The sequence below is a fragment of the Gorilla gorilla genome, chromosome 18 (genome assembly GCF_029281585.2).
Source record: "Gorilla gorilla gorilla isolate KB3781 chromosome 18, NHGRI_mGorGor1-v2.1_pri, whole genome shotgun sequence".
NCBI classification, from domain to species: domain Eukaryota; kingdom Metazoa; phylum Chordata; class Mammalia; order Primates; family Hominidae; genus Gorilla; species Gorilla gorilla.
The window spans coordinates 15,741,288-15,761,608 of record NC_073242.2 but is presented as its reverse complement, the minus strand read 5'-3'; the positions used below and the strand labels follow the sequence as shown (position 1 = coordinate 15,761,608).

Sequence of the window (20,321 nt, the reverse complement as noted above, 5' to 3'; positions counted from 1 at the left end):
TTTGGTAGGTCACATGGAGAACACACCCACAGGCCTGAGCTGTTGAGGTTACAGGTTTCTTATTTGAGCCACTGGGTAGATGGAGGAGGCGCTGTTCACAGAGATGGAGGAAATGTATTTATTTTCTCCTTTAAAGTAGAGTATTTGGGTCAAAGAAAGAAAAATAGCATTTGTTGAACATTTTTGGAAAATCTCTTTTTTTTATTGGCCGACGTAGTACATTTGCCTTTTTAGCACACTGATACTTCTTACTATTTCTTTTCCTTTTTATTTTTTTTTGAGACAGGGTCTTACTCCATTGCCCGGGCTGGAGTACAGTGGCGCCATCTCGGCTCACTGCAGCCTCCACCTCTCGGGTTCAAGTGATTCTCCTGCCCCAGCCTCCTGAGTAGCTGGGATTACAGGCTAATTTTTATATTTTTTAGTAGAGATGTGGTTTTGCCGTGTTGGCTAGGCTGGTCTCGAACTCCTGACCTCAAGTGACCCACCCGCCTCGGCTTCCCAAAGTGCTGGGATTACAGGCTGAGCCATGGTGCCTAGTCTTCCTTTAAAGTAAAATAAAAAAATTACTCAATTTATTGTAAAAACAAACTCTTTGGCTTCTGTCCAAATAACTGTGAAAATAGATTTCTCTCAATATCCACCAATATTACCTGTTTCTGTCCATATATGTATTTAAACCCTGTTGAACGAATTTATTGATACAAATCAATTTTTAAGGGCTTCAGTATAACGGAACCTTTTTCTACCACCCTTTTGGTTTATTTTTCCAAACTAAGCCAGTATAGATTTGAGGTTTAGGGAAAATAGGCACTTCTTTTTAATAAGTGCCTATTTTAATATTTGAACCATATGGTTCAATATTTATGGTTCAAATATTTACAACTTAAGGAGGCAAAGAGATTTGATAGGAAATAGACAAGGTGATGTGTCCCCTGACAGGTACACAAATCAAGAGAATATGACAGGTCCTTGGGAATGATTGTGTCAGTGTTCGCTTCCCATCCTTTTATTCTGAAAGTTCACAGTAGGGGAATGTGAGAACCAAAATGCATATGCTAGGTCAGGGATTGGGACACTTTCTCTGTGGAGAGCCAGAGAATAACTATTTTAGGCTGCGTGAGCCATACGGTCTCTAGGACAACAGCTGAGATAGACAATTTGTAAATGAATGGGCAGAGCGCAACACAACTACATTTTTGGACACCACAATTTGCATTTCATGTAATTTTTACATGTGAAATATTATCTTTCTTTTGATTTTTTTTTTTTAATTTTAACCACTTAAGAGTGTAAAATTCTTTTTCTCGGCTTGCAGTTCATACACAAACGGGAGGGGGGTCCTTGGGTCGTAGTTTGCTGACCCATGCTGGAGATAGTGAGCTCATATAGCTGGGCAGTCCCTTCACTCTGAAGAAATGGCTGTGTTTTTCATGATTCCTAGATTTCACATACACAATCTTCCACCATTTCCTTGTGTTTTCCACTGTTTTTTTATTTGAGGCGGAGTGGTGGTTCCAACATTTAATGTACCCCTAATTGTCAGAATCCAACATTCTTGATTATCTTTATGTCAAAAGTAACTAATTTTTATCTAAAATGATTCTTGAAGATTCTTTAAAATGAACAGTTGAAAAGACAACTGTGACCCCCAGCTGGGATGTCCTATTACACTTTAACACACCAGCTGCTTCAGAAATGAAGACCAGCACTCCAAGGATGATGGTCGTTGTAGGGGGGCCTCTCATGTGTTATTCGAGGGATGCCTTGCAACACCTTACTCCTTATTTAGAATCTCAAATCTGAATCATTACCTTAACAGGGCTTTTCAGTTATAAGTTACATTTGTGGCTCCTGCCTCCCAAGGAGTTCAATTTTAGCTTTGCATTTTTTAACTTAATTACCTTTTCTGTTCCAATCTCCCAGTTTGCTTTCATCCATGTATTATATATAATCACAAGCAAGGAAGACGTCTTTGATAATCCTGACTTATTTGATGGCCTGGTAATGCCACAGTTTCTTAGGCAGCTTAGAGCTCTTGCTTTTAAGGGCTAGCCCACATTCTCAGTCCAAGGCCGCTCCGCTGTCAACGATCCAATTACCTGAAACGTTTTTATTATCTGCAGATTTTCTTAAAATTGCCTCTGCAGTGGGGGATTGCCAGATGTCACCCGGAACACACAAACAGCCCCACTACGGGCCCCTGTTCTGTAGAAAGATGCCCAGTCTTGCTTCTGAAGGTTGCTTTTTAAAACCAGAATGAAGGTTGCCTTTTAAAACCAGAATCATCTGGACTGCATTCTGTCTCTTCATTAAGATTAGACTATTCTCAGGAACAAGGGCTGGGAGAGGGCTGCATCTTTTTTGGTCGATAAGAGCCTTTCCTGTTATAATTGAGTCCTCGTGCTGGAATGAATGGTCTTCTCTTTGCAGGTTCAGTGTCTGTGGTCAGATATCAATCATTCGCTTCCCCGACACCATCAAGCAGATGAATAAATACAAAGTTGTCCTGTCATCTCAAGACAAGGACAAGTCTTTGGTCACCGTGGAGACAGATGCTCATGGATCATTTTGTTTTAAAGCAAAACCAGGGACTTACAAAGTGCAGGTGCGTTGCATTGTTTTAAATTTAAAATGTTTTGAGAAAAAGCAGTGATTTTTGGAAGGGTTATTAGGTCAAATGGGGTTAGAGAAGGAGCATTCCAGTTTCCAACTTCTTGTTTCTAAGTCTTTACAATCCTGCACCAGTAGAGGAGAGTCAGATAGGCATCCAGCTAAAAAATAATGCCATCTGCCTCTCTTTTTTCCAGTCTTGATGTTTATTAGTATCAGGCTGCCAGTCACTCCTCTACCTTCAGGCTTCTGGCTGCTGTAGAATGTCGATGAGTCCAAGAGGACACCAAAAATGAACTCTACTAATGGCAGCTCAAAAATGGCCATAGTGCATGGCTTCTGGGACCCCAGGCCAAAATGGAGCTTCCCATTTCCTGCTTTGCCTTGACTTCGAGATGGCTAGGCAGGGACCATGCGACTTATCCATTCAAGCAGGCCGAGAACGGGGAGACGGTCTGGCCTGTGGTCTCATCACCATGGTGAAGGCCCAAGCCACAGCTGGCCCAAGCAAGCAAGAGACAGGACAGAGCAGAGGTCAGCCCACCATGCCTTTCAGTGCAGTGGCCCTGCCCTTGGGGAGAGACTGTTTCCGTGGGCTCTCACCCATCAAATCAGCAGCTGCCCTTCCTCCCTGTGGAAGAGCAAATAACACAAAGGGAGAGGGCTGAGAAGGTTCCCTGTTAGACTCTGCTCTCCTCTAGGGCAAAGTGGGGTCCCTCCCTCTGTGGGGAACAGGGTAGGAGATTGCGTTCTCCCTGCTTCCACAGAACAGCGTGGTGTGTGGGTTGACAGCTGCCTTTATTAGATGGTAGCTGGCTTCTTGCAAAGATGTCCACATTGACAAGTCTTTGGAAGCCCTTTTGGAAGCATGATGGACTTCTCCAAGGAAGGGCAGTGTTGTCTTTACTAGGGATGAAAGAGTTGACCACTGCTGCCTTCACCTGTTCCTCCTCTTAGCCCATGAAAGGCACACAGAACAATAGGAGGAAGAAAATGACTTAATTCCACCAAAGTGTCATCCACATAGTGTTGACAGGTTCAGAGCTTATGCTACAAGTGATCCGAAGCCTGGAAAAGTGACTGGGATGTAGGATGGTTTCTAGTATGTAAGTAAGGCATGTCCGCTTTGTGTGCCCGTGGGGAATTAGGCCAGATAGACTTTTGTTCATACACATGGGTCTGTTGAGGCTAGTTTTTCATCTGGGTGGAACTGTGTTTACTTCACACCAGTTATTCGTGGATTTGTTGTGATTGTAAAATCGGCCTGGAAACGAACCTTTGGCCTTCAAAATCTCTTTAGCCTTGGTCCCAGATGAATGTTCTAGCGCCCTGTAGGTCAGGGGGAAGATCTCCCCGAATGCAGCCTCTAACGTTCCATCCACGTTTCCGCAGGTGATGGTTCCTGAGGCAGAAACCAGAGCACGGCTGACGTTGAAACCCCAGACATTTCCTCTTACTGTGACCGACAGGCCCGTGATGGATGTGGCCTTTGTACAGTTCTTGGCATCAGTTTCTGGGAAAGTCTCCTGTTTGGGTAAGATATCACTGGAAAGTAAGAACACATAGTTTCAAAGAAGTCAGCCGGTAGGAATGGGATTTGGGAAACTTTTCCTTTTGCCTTTGTTGTTTGCTACTGATCACCTGCATGCGAGGGAGGCTTCTTGGAGTCAAGTGGGTGCATGTTAGCTTGAAAGAAGCACCCCGTCTGCCTCCAGCCACTGCCTCTTAGGAGCTCAGCAGTAGCAAGAAGCTATTACATAGGGTTAGGATTCGAACCTGTGCTGAAGCCTTATGAGGGGTCACATGGAGCCCTCCCTTCTTTTCCCTGCAGACACCTGCGGTGATTTGCTGGTGACTCTACAGTCCCTGAGCCGCCAGGGTGAGAAGCGGAGCCTCCAGCTCTCCGGCAAGGTCAACGCCATGACTTTCACCTTTGACAACGTGCTCCCTGGAAAATACAAAAGTAAGAATTGGAATGCAACATCCTGTGGCCCTCACACACTTCTTGTCTTTGTAAACTTTCTAAAACTCAGGTCTCAAATTGTATCACGACCATGTACCTTTCCTTGCTTTAAGTCGTCTTTGCCTCGTGACCTTGACTGCATTATTTAGTGTTGGACAAGCATGGAGGAGTCCAGGCCCTGAGCTGACCGCCACCTTGTCTGCACAGCCCAGTGGCTGCTTCTGTTCAGGGAGGGTGCCCCGACGTATGGCATTTTATTTCTAAAGGCCAGAAAAAGGAGTGTGAAATAGTTCCACTGATGTGTTCTACTAACTTAGCAGTACTGGTGCTGAGTACTGGCCATGGCAAGGTACCTGACCTCCCCGAAACTCAGTTTTCCCATCTGTAAACTAGACGTAATAGAACCTTTCTGCAGAATATAAGACTAAAAGAAGTAAAGTTTATAAAGCCCGTTGTGCAGAGAGCCAGCTAAGTAGCTGGTGCCCACAAACGTTACTTCCCTTTTCCTTGCCCTTCTTAAGAAGCCACTTCTTGCCTGTATTTCTGCTTTTTCAGAAATCAGCTTGGGGCTGCTGGCAGTGGATAGCTTATAAAACAGACTGCTTTTTCTGGAATTATATTAATATTTTCTGTTATGGCAGGGCTTGGCAGACTACAAAAACTGCCTTTTTTATAAGCATAGTTTCCTTAGAATACAGCCTTGCCCATTTGTTTATGGATTCTCTATGGCTGCTCATGTGTAACAGTGGCCAAGTCGAGTGGTTGAGGCTGACAAAGCATGTGGCCTGCAAAACCGAAAAGAGTTACAGAAAAAGTTTGTGGATCCCTGAATACCTTACTTGCAGCCTGATCTTACAGGCCCCATTAGATTTCTTTCTTGATGTAATAGACATTGGTTCCAGTTTTTCTTTCTTTTTTTTTTTGAAATTTAGCCTCGCTCTGTCACCCAGGCTGGAGTGTGGTGGCACGACCTTGGCTCACTGCAACCTCTCCGCCTTCTGGGTGCAGGAGATTCTCTTGCCTCAGCTTCCCGAGTAGCTGGGATTACAGGCATGCACCACCATGCCTGGATAACTTTTGTATTTTTAGTAGAGATGGGGTTTTGCTATGTTGGTCAGACTGGTCTTGAACTCCTGGCTTCAAGCCATCCAACTGCCTCGGCCTCCCAGAGTGCTGGGATTATAGGCATGAGCCACCACGCTCGACTCCAGGTTTTCTTTAGCAGTAATTTATTCCAAATACTGCTAGTTATAAATATATGTATGTGTATATTTCTATCTTTATGTCTACATACACACCTGCTTTTTAAAATTAGTTAATTCCTGATCGTTGTTTCTGGTGGCGTGCAGGGAGGTGGTGTGCTCCACGCCCATGTATCCGTTTTTGGTGTTTGCTTTTGCAGTAAGCATCATGCATGAGGATTGGTGCTGGAAGAACAAGAGCCTGGAGGTGGAAGTGCTGGAGGATGACGTGTCTGCAGTTGAGTTCAGGCAGACGGGCTACATGCTGAGATGTTCCCTGTCTCACGCCATCACTCTGGTATGTACGGCTTATGGAGTCTCTTATTTGGAAAAACGCTCGCCTTGTGGATGTCAAGAAAGACTGATCCCAGGAATATTGTAAACGTAGGCAAGTCAGATTTCCTTTTCTGCCTCTCCACTCGCCCACCTGTTACGCAACGCATATTCAGGAAGCATTTATACTCTCTCAGTGGAAGGACCCCTGTATTTAGGAGGTTTCCTTGTCCTGGCCCTGCACTAAATCTGACTGGTGATTCGGGGTGGCCTTTGGTACAGTGCAGAGCACACTGGCTTTATATTATTAGGAATAATAGCTTTGGGTGAATTCATTTACTGCTTCTCAGCCTCAGCTTTCACCGAAAATTGAGATCTTAATACCTACTTCTCAGGGTTATGGCAGGGCTTAAGTGAACCCTCTTAGGTATCAAAGTGTCCTTGGTGTACACCGCTCTGTACTGCCAAGTGAGTTTCTCTGAGAGATATATATATATATATATATATATTTTTTTTTTTTTTTTTTTTTTTTTTTTGAGATGGAGTCTTGCTCTGTTGCCCAGGCTGGAGTGCAGTGGCACAATCTCGGCTCACTGAAACCTCCGCCTCCCGGGTTCAAGTGATTCTCCTGCCTCAGCCTCCCGAGTAGCTGGGACTAGAGGTGTGTGCCACCATGCCCAGCTAATTTTTTTTTTTTTTTTGTATTTTTGTTAGAGACAGAGTTCCACCATGTTGGCAAGACTGGTCTTAAACTCCTGGCCTCAGGGGATCCACCCGCGTTGGCCTCGCAGAGTGCCAGGATTACAGGCGTAAGCCATTGTGCCCCACCTTCTCTGGTGTATTTATTCCAGCACAGGGGAAGAAGCTGTAAACAGGATCTTAGCTTCTTGTTGACTGTGGTCTCTGTGGCCTGAAAGGCAGTGTGAAATGGGTTTCAGGAGTACCTCTGTAGATCCCTTCGTGAATTTCTATAATGTTTTGATGTCGAGCGGTGGCAGATGTCATCGTCAGGTCTTAGTTTCTCTGTAGAGAAATTAGAAGAATTGGAACTGGTGTTTCATGTGCCAGCTTACTCCCCTAACTGCTTAATTACAAAAACTCGACAGGTCGATTTGTTATAGGAGATCGATTAATATCCGGTTCATAATAAGTGATAGATATTTAGGAAACCTTTCCCTTCCAGCAATGGAGTGGATTTCCAGCTCTCCTGTAATAAGATCCTTTTTTTTTTTTTTTTTTTGACACTTCCTTAACCCCTTCTTTATCTCCTCCCACTGTCCCCTCACTCGCCGGGCCCCAGCCACAGTTGTCCTCTGCAGTCCCACACCAAGCTCACTCTCTCCTCGGGGCCTTTGCACATACTCTCCCCTCTGCCTGGAGTGCTGTGTCTTCTCCAGAAACACGTGTCATTGGTTTTTCCTCCTCATTCAGGCACAGCCCTATTGTTCAGGAGAGATGTGCCCTGGGACCAGCAAGCTAAAGACCCCTAGGCGTGGATTGTTCTTCTCTTGCTTTCCTGTTTATTTTCACAGCTTCATTACTGACCAGTTGAGATCACTAATTTATTTGTTGATGCGTTGATTTTGTCTTCCTGTATTAGAACATAAGCCCTGTGAGAGCAGGAGCCATGGTCATGACTCCCAAGGCCCAGCCTTGTGTCTGTCACATAGCAGGTGCTCAATAAATATTAGTTGATTGAATGAAAAATAGCACACTTTTGTTGGAAGTTTTGGGAGGTTTTTAATTTTCCTGTGGCACCCAACTGCTCCAATGATTAATGGGCAAAACAGATGACAGGTTTGGAAAGAGAAATATTATTAATCATCTTGGTGTCTCCATCTCTCTTAGTAAGTCATTGTATTGGCTTTGCTCCCTTAGGAATTTTATCAGGATGGAAATGGGCGTGAGAATGTGGGGATTTATAACCTCTCCAAAGGAGTCAACCGATTCTGCCTGTCCAAGCCTGGTAAGTTTGGAAGGATTGATGTGCCATGAATTAGAAAAATGGAAAGGCACCAGAGGTTGGTTTTGAAGGCATTTTTTTCTACCTTGGTTCTGTTTGCATCAAGCTTTCAATTTCTGTGTGTTCAACCTGCTCTTGTTTTTCTGTCTGTCTTGGGTTTGAGTTGGGTAGAGACCACTGGGCCCTTTCACCTCCAAAAATATACCATTGGCCAATGACCTCTCTTTATAGTGCTGTTTTAAAATTTGAATCATTTCCCACTTTACTTAAAAGTTTTCAGTGGCTTCTCGCTCTTTCTCATTTTTTTTTTTCTCTTTTTTTTTTTTTGAGATGGAGTCTTGCTCTGTCACCCAGGCTGGAGTGTAGTGGCTCGATCTTGGCTCACTGCAGCCTCCGCCTCCTGGGTTCAAGCGATTCTCCTGCCTCAGCCTCTCGAGTAGCTGGGATTACAGGTGCCTGCCACCACATCCCGCTAATTTTTGTATTTTTAGTAGGGATGGGTTTTACCACATTGTCCAGGCTGGTCTCAAACTCCTGACCTAAAGTGATCCGCCCGCCTCAGCCTCCCAAAGTGCTGGGATTACAGGTGTGAGCTGCTGCACCCAACCCTCTCTTTTATAATGGCTTTTTTTGGAGGCAGAATTTGCATATAAAACTCACCTATTTAAGATGTACAATAAAATGATTTGTAGTAAATTTATCAAGTTGCACAACCATGGCCAGAATCCAGTTTTAGATTTGTTCATCACCCACAATGTAAGATCCTCTGTGCCCGTTGACAGTTAATCCCTGTTTCTAGCCATGGCCAGCCACTGATCTATTTTCTGTCCCCATGGATTGGCTTTTTTTGGACGTTTATCATACGATGCTGGTATTTTGTTTGGCTTCTTTTATTTAACATGTTTTTGAAGTTTATCTGTGTCATGGCACATATCAGTAGTTTGTTCTGTTACATTGCTGTGTAGTATTCTGGTGTGTGGTTATATCATATTTTGTGTATCCATTTATCAGTTGGTGGATATTTGAGTGGTTTCCAGTTTGACGCTGTTATGACTAATGTTACGGACATTCTTGTACAAGTCTTTGTGTCCGTATGTTTTCATTTTTCTTGTTTCGATATCTAGGAATGGAATTGCTGCATTGTGTGATAAATTTATGTTTAACCTTTTAAGAAACTGTCAAATTGTTTTCCACAGAGGCTGTGTCATTTGATATTCCCACCAGCAATGCACGAGGGTTCCTGTTTCTTCACCTCCTTTGCCAACATTTGTTACTGTCTGTTTTATTATAGTCATCTTGGTAGATGTGAAGTCGTGTCTCATTGTGGTTTTGTTTTGCATTTTCCTAATGAATAATTCAGTGGCTCCTCCGTTTGGTTCCCAAGATAAAATACAAACTCCTTAACCTGATCTTAGCTCCTGTGTAACCCAGCCCTGTCTGCCACTGTCTCTACTCCAGCCACTCTGTCCTTCTGGGTGTCAGTTCAGCTGCCTTTGGCTACATGTAACAAAATCCATACAGCAGTGCCATCGGCAAGTGGTAGTTTATTTGGCTCAATAAAGAAGTGTGGCAGTGCGTGGCTGCCAGCATGGGTTCAGCAGCTGGTAGATGTTAGGGGTGGTGTCTTTGTGATTCTTTAGGCCTTTCCCTTCTATTTTTTGCCTTCTATTTTCAAGACGGCTGTGGTTAGAAAACTTATGTTTAAAGGAGGAAGTCAAGGAGAGGGTGGGCAAACATTTCCTTGTGCCCCCTCCTCCAGTAAGCTACTTGTCTGTATTATTGGGCGGAACCGTGCCACATGGTTACTTCTAGCTGCAAGGGAGGCTGGGACAGTTGGATGTGCTACCCGAGGCTGAGCATGTTGCCACCCTCAACATAACCAGGGTTTGTTCTCAAGGCAGGAAGGATGCCTGTTGAGGAAACAGTGAGCCAGCCTGTGAGGCAGATGCTGTTCTCTGTGGATATGTCCTCCTGCCCCTCCTAGCTGGGGCCTTCTTACCCATCAGTTCAGTATTGCTTCCCTGGGGAAGGATGGCCTCCAGGGCCACTTAGGCCTGCCTCCTACACTCTTGCTCTCAGCACTCACTTCTATCCCCTTCTTACATGTGCCACAATTGATGTGTTTGTGGCTGTCAGATGCTCCCCCTCTCTGTGGATGGTAAACTCCATGAAGGCAGGGACCACTGCTCTGTCATTCCCCACTGTGTACCAGTACCTAGCATAATACCTGGCCAGGAAGAGGTGCTCTGTCGATATTTGTTGAATGAAAGACCAAACAAACAGAGAAACCTGATTTTTTTTTTTTTTTTTGATGGTAACTACTCTGGGGCTTGTTGAGTGCAATGAAAACAGCAGGGTGGTTTTAGCTAATTTCAGGTTTTTGTAGGAAGTGTGGCCAAAATATTGGTTAATGATGATTTGGGGGAAATACATTGTTATTCCTTGTATCTTCCTGAAATTGACTGTGTTCCTCTGGCAAGTGATGAAATGTACCCCTACTCGGAGTGTCCTCCCACACAGACTCACACTTTTCTGGGGCTTCCCTTACTCCTTACCTCCTTTTTAGGAATATTTATAGGAAGAAATTGAGGCTGTGGTTATCTCTTGGATCCTTAATAGAATCTTTTAAGTAGAAAATTATCCTCAGTCCAATTTGCAGTAGAAACGTACTTTCTGTTCCTTCTCGTGCATGGGTCCGTTCACTTGGTCTGTGCAGATTTAACTACTGTGAGTTGTTACCTTATGGAAAATGAAAATCATGCGCCTGTGATCGGGCCATTGCATGGATCGGGTCATTGGTAAGACGCCTTCATAGGCAGTGAAAACGATGCCTGCCCAGTATTTCTGATCCCATTATTGCAGATCTGCGATACGTTTGAGTTTTCACGTGCAAAGAGCTGCCGCTCGATTTCAGATGTCGGAATTGCTCAGTGTAATAGATGCCATTCTCTGAAAATTACTTTTGATTTCCTGTCTGTAGGTGTGTACAAAGTGACCCCTCGCTCCTGCCACCGGTTTGAGCAAGCGTTCTACACCTATGACACGTAAGCCTGGGAATTGAATGCTTTGTGGTGTTTGTATACATTCCGTGAAGGATTCTTCATTTACTTCAGAGAACAAAAGGAGTTTTTCTGTTTTGTTTCTGAAAGAGGCAAGGTTAGGCCTTCAACAGCATTTCTAGATAAGGATTTTAAGACACTTGGATTAGTTACTGAGGAACCGGAGACAGGATCCCTTTCCCAAGAATTCTGTAACCCCAGGATAGAGGGCTGTGTTTTTGAAGTGCCTTAAATAGAAGCTTTGTCAAATCTCCCAGCCCTCACCGATGGGCATCTGTCAAGTTCAAGTCTGCCATTTTTGTATTTTTACAGACGTGTGTGGGTTTCACTGGGAATTGGAAGCATAAAGTTGTGGAGTGGAGAATTAGTTTACTCTTTAGAATACTTCTCTGGATCTCCAGAGTTATTTTACCCCAGACTAAGAGCAATTTTCTGTAGTATATTTAGGGTGAAGAAGGATGCCCAAAAAGGGTATTGCTGATGATCTTCTGAGAATGAGTAGGTTCTAGTGTTTCCTCTCCTTTGATTTGTAGGTCTTCACCTAGTATCTTGACATTGACAGCCATTCGCCACCATGTCCTTGGAACTATCACCACCGACAAAATGGTGGATGTCACTGTGACTATCAAGTAAGATGAGCGTTCTGCAGTGGGCCGAGAGTGGCGGGAGAGGGTGTGGATGAGGCCTGGGGAGTCTCTAATAGGCTCTCTGGAAATTAGTTTTGATTTCTTATCTCTAGATGTATATACAAATGGCCTTCCCTCTCTTATAGGACATTGCCGTCAGTTCCCAGCAGCCTTGATCCTTTCCTTTTCTGATTCAGAAATTACCCGTAGGTGAGGAAGAGCGTTGTGACAGCTTGTTTCAGTGTCTTCAATTTCTGTTTGAACTCTTTGTACTTCTCATCTTTGCTAAGGAAAAAAAAATCTCTGGGGTTTGTGCATTGTATTTCAAGTGTTTTAGCAAATTCAAATTGCCTATTTTTCTTTAGACTTTTGCTTGAAGGCTTGGGAAATAGAGATGGCACCTGGTATAAGAGAAGGGTCGTGAGAGAGGAAGTATTTGAAAGGCAAGTCCCTCACCGAAGGTCACGTTCATGTGAATGTCACCTTTCAGGGAATTTTTGCAGTGTGGTGAGGTACCTGTGATGCCCCAATTTTCTTGAGAAATGAAAGAGTTTTGGCAACATGACCGTCTTTGTCAAGTAGAATGGGAATCGCAGTCCCTGTCTCCCTCCTGCCCCTGGTTGAAGTCACCTTTCCAGCTATGTTTCCATCTTTCTGTCCACCGTCTGTTTATCCATCCGTCATCCCTGCAGAGTACATGATGACTGAATAACTGAGAGTCTTCAGTGTTTAGGCACTGGGCTTATGAGGCCACAGCCCCTACACTTATGGGATTGACAGTCTCATGGGGGGAACAGTGGTCAGATACTCACATGCAGAACCGTAAAATGACAACTGTTCTGAGTGCTTTGAGCTTGACCTTGGGGGCACGCAGGACAGGTAGGCTGCGGGGGGCCAGGCCATGTTAGGGTCCATAGTCTTTGTCCCATGATGCAATTGACGTGTTTTACATAGAGGAATGACATTTTTCTTCCTGAAAGGTCCCCCATTGGCCGAGTGGAGAACAGACAGAAGAGGCCTGAGAGTGGGAGGTGGTGGAGGCAGGGGGAGGCAATGGGGGCCCCAGACTAGTGGCTGCAGAGATGGAGAGCGACGGACTGGTCGGAGAGTCGGTGAGGGACTGAGTTGATGAGACATGGCACTAAAGTGACCACTGGGTTAGGGCGGGAGAAATGTCAGGGCTGGCCCTGGTTTCTGGTGATGGGGAGCCAGGTTTTTAGCTGGGGGTGGATTTGCTGAAGGTCTGTTGCTGTCTTTTACTATCATTTACTGTCTCCCTGCTTGGAAAGTATGAATTACTGATAGGACTAGCAATCTACCTTCTTACCGGTAGTAACTGCATATTACCTCCTTTCAGCTTGATTACATTCATTTTTGTAACTTCACAGGGGTGTTTGTGTTGCTTGCTTGTGCCGGAGGTTGTATGGAATGCATCTTCCAGCTAGACAGAGCCACTCGGATTCCCCCTGGGGATCTTGTACTTAGCAGACCCAAAACCCGACTGCTGACAGTTGCCCTCCATGAGCCCCTCTGTGGTCTTTTCTGATTCAGATATGGCAGCTCCCACTTTCTCCTTGTTTCTTGATTCTTCTTTCCCTTGAACCCTAGGCCCAGCCAATTCCCCAACAAAACCTTGGCTTTACAATCAAAATACACCCGTCATCTGGTCCCTTTTTACCACTTGGCCCTCAGCCTTGGTCTGACCCCCCTGTGGGGTCACTGCAGCAGCTTCCCAGCTGGCCTTTCCTTCTTACCACGTGGCCCTCAGCCCTGGTCTGACCCCCTCCGGGATCACTGTAGCAGCTTCCCAGCTGGCCTTCGCTTCTTACCACGTGGCCCTCAGCCCTAGTCTGACCCCCTCTGGGATCATTGCAGCAGCTTCCCAGCTGGCCTTCCCTTCTTACCACGTGGTCCTCAGCCCTGGTCTGACCCCCCTCTGGGATCACTGCAGCAGCTTCTCAGCTGGCCTTCCTGTTTCCGCCATTGCTTTGTGTGTTTTCCATGAAGCAGCGAACGATTTCTTTTATCATACCATTCCTCGACTGAAAACTCCAGTGGCTCCAGGTCGGCACCAAGCCTGTGAAGCCTCAGTCTGACATCTGCTGCCCCTTGGACCTCTCTGACGGATATGACTCTTCCGTGGGCCCCTCTGCCCCAGGCTGGACTGGTGTTGCCATTGCTTGAACATCTGAGTGAGCTTTCTCTCCAAGGACTTTGCACTTGGCATCGCTTTACCCAAGCTACTGTTTACCCAGAGAGCTGCGTGGCGCATTCTCTCCCTTCCTTCAGACCTTTGCTCAATGTCACCTTATCAGAAAGGTCTTGACTGTCCCTTTAATGTAAAACAGTGCTCCGGGCTCTCCGTCTTCCCACACTGCTTTATTTTTCTTTATTACACTTTTCCTCTGATATTATTTTTCTCTTTATTTTCAGCCCCTTCGCACTGAAACATGGATTCCACAGGGGTAGGAAGTGTGGTCTGTTTTGTTGATGCTGTATCCTTGGTGCCTAGTTCTCTATCAGAGCAGTTCTCAGTGAAGGTAGAATGGAGGAACAGAGGATGGTGGCGTGGAGAAAACTCCATGTCCTACATAGAAACTGACAAGCTTATATCCAGTCGCCATAAAATCAACCGTATTTCATTCCAGCCCAGATCTACCAGATACTGCCACCATCACTGCGAAGCTCAGTTATTATTTTTTGTGAAACTACTAGTTTATTTAAAACAGAAGACTCCGCCACTGTGGTGTCATGATAAGATGTCCAGTTTTTAACTCGCAAGTCCATACTTGTAGAAAGGTCAAATTCCCACTGACCACAAGGATACGCAACCACGTCCTAGGGGCCGCCATTTCTTTCTCCTAGGTCTTCCATCGACAGTGAACCCGCCTTGGTCTTAGGCCCTCTGAAGTCTGTGCAGGAGCTGCGGAGGGAGCAGCAGCTGGCTGAGATCGAGGCCCGCAGGCAGGAGAGGGAGAAAAACGGCAAAGAGGAAGGCGAAGAAAGAATGACCAAGCCTCCCGTGCAGGAGATGGTAGATGAGTTACAAGGCCCCTTCTCGTATGATTTCTCTTACTGGGCACGGTAAGCTCTCTTGTGCGTTTCCCTACAGTGTCCTCTGTTTTGTGGGGACAGGACCCGCCAAACTGAAGTATATTAATTATTTTAGGTCTGGAGAGAAAATCACTGTTATACCATCATCTAAAGAGCTGCTCTTTTATCCCCCTTCAATGGAAGCCGTTGTCAGTGGAGGTAAATGTCAACTCAGCGAGCGAATGTCACACACACCTTTGCAGTTGTTCCCTTGCCTGCATTTACAAGTAGATTTGTGATGTTATAGTGAAGCCATCTTTGTAAGCCACCTTACATCCTCTCTGGCACACAGATGTTACTGTTGGTTGGATGGATGGATGGATGGATGGATGGATGGATGGGTTGAATGGATGGATGGATGGATGAATGAATGAATGATTTAGATAAATAAAAGTAACTTTTGCTGTTAGAATTGAGTTGATCTTTTTGGGAAAGGACTTGGTTTTCTTTGACATTATCAGGTCGACACCAGAAGGTAGATGAAGCACAAAGCTGCCAGTGATGATCTTTAATGATCTTTCTGTTGTTTGGCAGAGCATGATGGGAGGGTCTTTTTTTGGGGAATGGATGACTGAAGTGATCACTTGTGGAGTATTTGTCTTTTGCCACTTATTATTTTTTTCCCAGCACTATGGCTTCGTTAAGTTGTGGGTGTTATGTGGTTCGTGTTTGGAAGCTGAGGGTGTTGAAGAGCGTGACTTCTAGCAGGCAGGCTGTTTGGGGTGGTCTTTCTCAGTGGGTCCTCTGGAGGCTGAGCAGCACGGCCTCCTGTCTGCTGTAAAGTGTTCCCTCCTGATCTGTGGCCTCCTGAGAACCTAGGAAGAGTAGTAGTAAAAACCCAGCCTTCAGCGTTTTTTGATTCTCTTGCTAAAGTCCTTCACACTAAGAAAGGCCTTTCAGGGATGGAAAGAGGCTTGGGCTGTATCCGATTATTGAGCTCCCCGGGGTGTAAAATAACCGCATTTGGAACTAGCTTCTAAGATCTGTTTTAGCCACTTTTGTCATGGGAAACCCCCAACCAAGAAGCTCCTGTCCCTGCTACCAAGCCCCATCCTTGTGTTTATTTCTTCCCCTCTTAGAAAGCTGCCCAGGGAAGCTGATAGAGATCCACGGGAAGGCAGGCCTGTTTTTAGAAGGCCAGATCCACCCCGAGTTAGAAGGAGTCGAGATTGTCATCAGTGAAAAGGGGGCAAGTTCACCACTGATCACAGTCTTTACTGATGACAAAGGTGCCTACAGGTGAGCCCGGGATAGAGACACATTTGCCTGGGATCAGTGTGGGAGTCCTCTGAAGAAACTGGGGCCCACATTTCCTTGGGCTTGGTAAGGCTTCCTGCAGGGTGTGAACAAAGCTGTTGCTAGCATTCTGCTCTCTCCTCTTCAGTGTTGGCCCCCTGCGCAGTGACCTGGAGTACACGGTGACCTCACAGAAGGAGGGCTAAGTTCTGACTGTGGTGGAAGGAACCATCGGAGACTTCAAGGCCTATGCCCTGGCAGGCGTAAGCTTTGAGGTAACTAACACTGTATTTTCAAAAGGCAGTTATACTGAGGTATAATTAACATATAATAAACTGCACAAAAAGGGTACAGTGTGGTAGTCTTGACCTAGGAATACACCCATGAAAACACCTCCACAATTAAAATAGCACATCTGTGGCCCTCAAGGTTTCCTCCTGCCCCTTGGTAATCCCTCCCTGCCACCCTTCCGCTGAGCTGATGATCTGCTTTTCATCACTATTGGTTAGTTTGCATTTTCGAGTTTTTATAGGTTGGTGCAAAAGTGATTGTGGTTTTTGCCATTGAGAATAATGGCAGAAACCGCAATCACTTTTGCACCAACCTGTGTATAAATGGAATCAAACGGGATATACTGTTGTTTTTTTTTTTTTTTTTTTTTGGTCTGACTTCTTTCACGTAGCATAATTTGGAGAGCTGTTGACTTTAGCATGTTTGTGTACCTTCTGGGAAGTAGTTAAAGCTGTCATCCATAACTGTTCCATTTTGAAGGACACAGAATGTTCTTACTGAGGCGTTTGCTGCCTAGCTCCCTTCCACCGGTCCTTTCTGGGAAGAAGCGTGCTGCGATTGTACAGAGTGGGTCTGGAGATCGTTGAGAATGAATATTTATAAACTATAGGCCAAAGGAAAAGAGTGACAGATTACATCGCATAAAAATTTGAAATTCTATATTGCTGAATACATTTGGAACCAAACTGAAAGATATTCAAACTCAGAAGAAATGTTTGTATCATAAATAATATCCCCATTTTACAAGGAGCTCCTAAAATTGGTAAGAAAAAGACAACCCGCTAGAAAAAAAATGAACAAAGATTATGAAAAGGAAATTCATGGAAGTAACGCAGGTGACTAATAAACACAGAAACACAAAGCCTCTGTAGTTACTGAGGAAATGTGCTAAGGAAGTTACAGTCGAAACACTGTTTTGCAGGGATTAGATTTGCTGTAATTAAGACAATCTCTATTTTTTGGTAAGTGTGGGTTTTCCCAAGCATAAATATTTATGGGACTGTAAGTGGTTACAGCCACTTTGGAATGCAATTAGATAGTATCTTTCTGAATTTAAAGTGCATGTATCCAACAATTCTACTTCTAGGAATGGATTGTTCAGGAAATAAAAATAAAACTAAGTGCCTAGAGATACATATTTGGGGATATTCCGATTGTCTCTTGTGTACCACAAGAGTAGGTGCTGTGGTTTGTCAAACCCTGCCTTAGAATGCTATGCAGTAGTTAAGAAACAGGCAGATTTCTATTGGCTGGCAGAAGAGAACCAGGATAAATTGTTGAGGAAGAGAGCAAGTTGCAGAACTGTACATATAACATGCCATTTTTATTTCACCTCCTCCACCCACTCAATGAACTTGCCAGTCTGTGAACAATAATATGTAATGTTTATAAAATTGGTGTGGGCATAGAAAGAGTTCTGGGCTGGGCACGGTGGCTCATGCCTCTAATCCCAATGCTTTGGGAGGCCCAGGCATGTGGATTGCTTGAGCCCAGTAGTTTGAGATCAGCCTGGGCAACGTGGCAAGACCCGTCTCTATAAAAAATACAGAACCGTAGCTGGGCATGGTGGTGTGTGCCTATAGTCCCATCTCCTCAGGAGGTTAAAGCTGAAGGATTGCTTGAGCTTGGAGGCGAAGGTGGTAGTGAGCCCAGGTTGTGCCACTGCACTCCAGCCTGGGTGACAGAGCAAGACCCTGTCTCAAAAAAAAAAAAAAAAAAAGTTCTAGAAGGCTACACACCAAACTTACAAAACTTACAACAGTAGTTACCTGTGGGGAGGAAGATTAGTCACCTGTCCTCCTCTGAGTAACAATAAAAGAAAAAACCTTGAAAGAATGACCTCTTGACTTGTGGAACTGTTATTTACATAGTTAGTAGGAGTTTAACCTGGCTCTGGTCTCACCTTCTCATCCCCAGATAAAAGCTGAGGATGACCAGCCCCTCCCAGGAGTCCTCTTATCCCTGAGCGGTGGCCTGTTTCGTTCCAACCTCTTGACCCAGGACAACGGCATTCTGACATTCTCAAACCTGGTAACGTGTTCTGCAATTTACCACCTGCCTGTCTTCCCTGCGAGAGAGCCAGGATGCAGCATGTGAGACTTATGTGTTGCTTGACAACGTGAGAAGAGAAAGCCAATGTGGAGTGGTTTCAGTTTCTTGGGGGCCCACAGTCATTAGAGTATTGCTCTTACTCGAACTTAATGCTGCTGATTCATGTTCCCTTCCACACGTGCTTCTTGTTTTCTGATCACCCGCTTGTCACTAAGACGGTGTAATTAATTTCCCTGGCCACAATGGCTGCTCTCTTAGGCATCTTGTTGTTTTGCCATGGAATCATGTTTATGATGCTGAGTCTTGTTTGGTGGTTAGCTTGCATTTCTTCTGAAAAGCACATTCCACTTGGTGGGAAGAGAGCAGCAGTTTTTCTTTCAAGATGCAGTCGGAGGCCCTGACTGGTGGGGATTCAGGAAGTGTGTGTTAGTTTGTCATCTTGTCAGTCATGGTAACAAAGTGGCTGTGGTGGGGCTATTGGAGACCGGGCAGTGGGGGCATCGGAAGACACCACTTTGCAGTGATGCAGACTGCTCCTTACTTGCTGTGTCCTATCAGGCAAGTTACTTTGCCTCTCTGAGCCTCAGTTTCTTTATTCATTAAATTCAAATATGGGCCAGGTATGGTGGCCCACGCCTGTAATCCCACCGCTTTGGGAGGGTGAGGCAGTAGGATCGCTTGAGCTTGGGAGTTTGAGACCAGCAACATAGGAAGACCCCATCTCTACAAAAAATAAAAAAAATTAGCTGGGCATGGTGGCGCATGCCTGTGGTCCCAGGTACTCAGGAGGCCGAGGTGGGAGATTTGCTTGAGCCCAGAAGGTTGAGACTACAGTGTGCTGTGATCGTGCACTCCATCCTGGGGCACAGAGTCAGGCCCTGTCTCAGAAAAAAAAAAAAAAAAAAAAGAAAGAAAAATTAAATATGACTTCTACCTCTCTGAGTCATTGCAGGCAGGTGATACCATCAGCTGCCGTTGTTAGAGTTGTGATTGCCATTACCTGACTGTGAGTGGTGATTATAGAGAGAGGGTTACCATTTCTGGCTGCCCGGGAAGCCATGGCGCTCCCCTGGTGTAATTCTGGTCCATCGTGACATTCGCCCCTCACTTTTAAGCCATGCCTAGATGTGGCTGCTGAGGCTCAGTGTGATTATCTTGGCAGAGCCCTGGCCAGTATTACTTCAAACCCATGATGAAGGAGTTCCGGTTTGAGCCATCCTCACAGATGATCGAGGTGCAGGAAGGCCAGAACCTGAAGATCACCATCACGGGGTACCGAACCGCTTACAGGTAAGTGCCCTGGCCACCCCACTCTCTTCCAGGGCTGGGCTGGTGAATCACATTCAGGCCTCTGTTGCCTGGAAACACATCCCAGGCTTCACATTGATTTTACTTGGGAGGGAAGGGAGATGAGATACGAGGGCAGAGGAGTTCTGACTGCTGCCCTTCTCTCCTAGGAGCTCAACCTGGTAGTTCAGTCTCAAATTTCCTATTTTGGACTTGGCTTGAGAGAGCCTGTTGAGTTGCTAAAAGCTTTTATTTATTTTTTATTTTTTGAGACGGAGTTTCATTCTTCTTGCCCAGGCTGGAGTACAATGGCGCAGCCTTGGCTCACTGCAACCTCTGCCTCCCGGGTTCCAGCAATTCTCTTGTCCTGGCCTCCCAAGTAGCTGGGACTGCCACCATGCCTGGCTAATTTTTCTATTTTTAGTAGAGACAAGATTTCACTTTGTTGGCCAGGTTGGTCTCGGACTCCTGATCTCAGATGATCTGCCTGCCTCGGTCTCCCAAAGTGTTGGGATTACAGGCGTGAGCCACCGCGCCTGGCCACTTGTATTTTTTAAAAGAGTTTCAAACCTGAATTAAATTATTAAAAGGAGAAAATGTGCTCAGTTGAATAAAACTTCAAAA

The 20,321-nt window shown here is 45.3% G+C and overlaps 1 protein-coding gene across 1 annotated transcript in view; it reads left to right on the top strand.

Moving 5' to 3' along the window:
* Positions 1-20,321, top strand: part of LOC101136480 (BOS complex subunit NOMO1) — a 62,022-nt gene that overhangs the window by 26,476 nt on the left and 15,225 nt on the right. Inside the window, 13 exon segments of the mRNA XM_031002997.3 lie at positions 2,434-2,608; positions 4,006-4,147; positions 4,445-4,576; positions 5,979-6,115; positions 7,969-8,056; positions 11,034-11,097; positions 11,646-11,741; positions 14,604-14,822; positions 14,908-14,990; positions 15,911-16,070; positions 16,216-16,342; positions 18,276-18,389; positions 19,573-19,700. Of these exon segments, the coding sequence (XP_030858857.3) occupies positions 2,434-2,608; positions 4,006-4,147; positions 4,445-4,576; positions 5,979-6,115; positions 7,969-8,056; positions 11,034-11,097; positions 11,646-11,741; positions 14,604-14,822; positions 14,908-14,990; positions 15,911-16,070; positions 16,216-16,342; positions 18,276-18,389; positions 19,573-19,700 (1,665 nt within the window).